The following is a 1,945-nucleotide window of genomic DNA, read 5'->3' as shown; positions in this document are numbered from 1 at the left end:
ATGGATTCTTTATATTCAAATGAAGAAGAAGGAAACAAGAAAGAAGGTAGCAGTGATGATATCAGTGAGAATGAACGTGATGTGTGTAAGACTGTGTTTATGAGAGAGGTACCTCGGTGTGAAAGGTTCAATGAGCATAGTAGTAGGGATGTATATGAGTTTTTCGAAGAATATGAGAGGTATTGTCAGGATAATTATGGTGATAGTAAGAGAGTATTGGCTAGGGAGTTAGGACAATATTTGACTGGGTATTTGTTGACGATGTATGGTGTGATAATGAGTTTAGGTGACGTTAATTATGAAAGTGTGAAAAAGAGAATAATTGAGCAGGTAAAACGTATGAAAGGGAATGTTAGGTATAATCGTAAGAATGGTTTTGATGAGGCACATATGAATGCAGGAGAAGCTATATCAATGTATGTATGTAGGTTGGAAACGTTAGCTAGGAAGAAGTATGGGGATGAAGGCATAAATGAGAATAAGGAATTAATGAAAAATTTTTTGGCAACTGTACTCGAGAATGTTGCTGAGTTTAATCATTTGAAATGGAAGGAGAAAATGAGGTGGACGAAAGAAAGATTGACATGGGATGATATACTAGAGATAGTTGAGGATTATGAGTTAGATAGATGTATGAAAAAAAGTAAATCTGTGAGTGTAAGAACTGGAATGGAGGCAAGTGATCCAGAATTTGTTAGTTTTAGAGATGCTGTTATGAGAGGACCAATGAGGGTAGCTGATGATGTAGTAGATAGGAGTGTTAGGGCGAGTAATGTGGGAATACCTGTAAGGGCAAATGAAGGGTTTAGGCAAGGGAATCAGGGTTGGAGAGATAGAAGTGCTAGTACGCAGCGAGGTAGGCCAGGTAGTTGTATCCATGAAGAGAAGTGTTATAGATGTGGGGAAGTGGGACATAAGAAGAATGAATGTAGATGGGCGTTATGAGCATGTTTCGAGTGTGGAGAGACAGGGCATCGTATTAGTGAGTGTAAGAAAGAGAAAGGGGTTAAATGTTATCAGTGTGGTATGACTGGGCACATAACGAGTGGATGTCGGAGTAATCGTACAAATGTGATTTGCAGCAATTGTGGTAAGGTTGGTCATTATGCTAAAATGTGCAAGGAGCCGCGGGGTAAGTGTACTGAATGTGGTGTAGACGGGCATGTAGCTAGAGTATGTAGGAAGAAGGGATTAAGTCAGCCAGGATGTTCGGGAAACTAGAGCGTAAGAGGGTTCAACTGGGTGAGTCCTCCTGTGAGTGTGGAAGGAATAGGATCAATGTTCGTGAGAATTTGATGAATAATTGGTTGGAAATTAGTAAGTATGAACCAAGTATGCATGAGAAGTTAGGGTTGGAAAATAAACAATTAGTGTTAGTTGAATATAGGAAAAAGAGGCGTATTAAAGTTTTAAGTGTGGAGAAAGTGCAAGGGAAACTTATAAGTAAAAGTGAGAATAGAAATGTGTATGACAAGGGTGTAAATGTGCAAGTGTGTATGGAAGATAAATGTGTTAATGTAGATGAATCATGGCTGAGTATGAATGATACCTATAGTGTGTGTGGCTTTTCCTTAGATGATGTAAAAGAAAGGATGATGAATGCGAGAATGAGAGATAGGAGAATGATAAGTAGCATGAATGAATCTTTTGCTAAAGTTGAGAATGTTTTTAATGAAATGGATGAACTGTTTACAGAAATGAGTGTAATTTTAGGGCCACATGATAAAAAGGTAGATATGATTGTACATGATATATTAGATGATAGGGATTTAGATAGGAATAGTGTTAATGTAGCGAATGATTGTGATAATTAAGAAGTGAATGATAGAGTATATGAAGGTCCAGTTACTCGGAGTAGAGGTCCCGTTCCCGACTGCGACTGGGTAATGAAAAAAATAATGTAAGTGGTTGTGTGAAAATGTAGTAGGATTTGGCAAAGTAAGGG

The 1,945-nt window shown here is 38.0% G+C and overlaps 1 protein-coding gene across 1 annotated transcript; it reads left to right on the top strand.

Annotated features, from left to right (window-relative positions):
- LOC137639007 (uncharacterized) lies at nucleotides 1–945 on the top strand. Its single transcript, XM_068371332.1, has one exon. The coding sequence runs from the start codon at nucleotides 1–3 to the stop codon at nucleotides 943–945; it is 945 nt and encodes a 314-aa protein (XP_068227433.1).
- The last annotated feature ends 1,000 nt before the right edge of the window (nucleotides 946–1,945 follow it).

The sequence above is a fragment of the Palaemon carinicauda genome, chromosome 4, assembly GCF_036898095.1.
Source record: "Palaemon carinicauda isolate YSFRI2023 chromosome 4, ASM3689809v2, whole genome shotgun sequence".
Taxonomy (NCBI): domain Eukaryota; kingdom Metazoa; phylum Arthropoda; class Malacostraca; order Decapoda; family Palaemonidae; genus Palaemon; species Palaemon carinicauda.
This window is presented reverse-complemented; position numbering and strand designations above follow the sequence as displayed.

What these genes read in the sequence shown, in the direction of transcription:
- LOC137639007 (XM_068371332.1), top strand. Translation starts at nt 1, where the DNA reads ATGGATTCTTTATATTCAAATGAAGAAGAAGGAAACAAGAAAGAAGGT.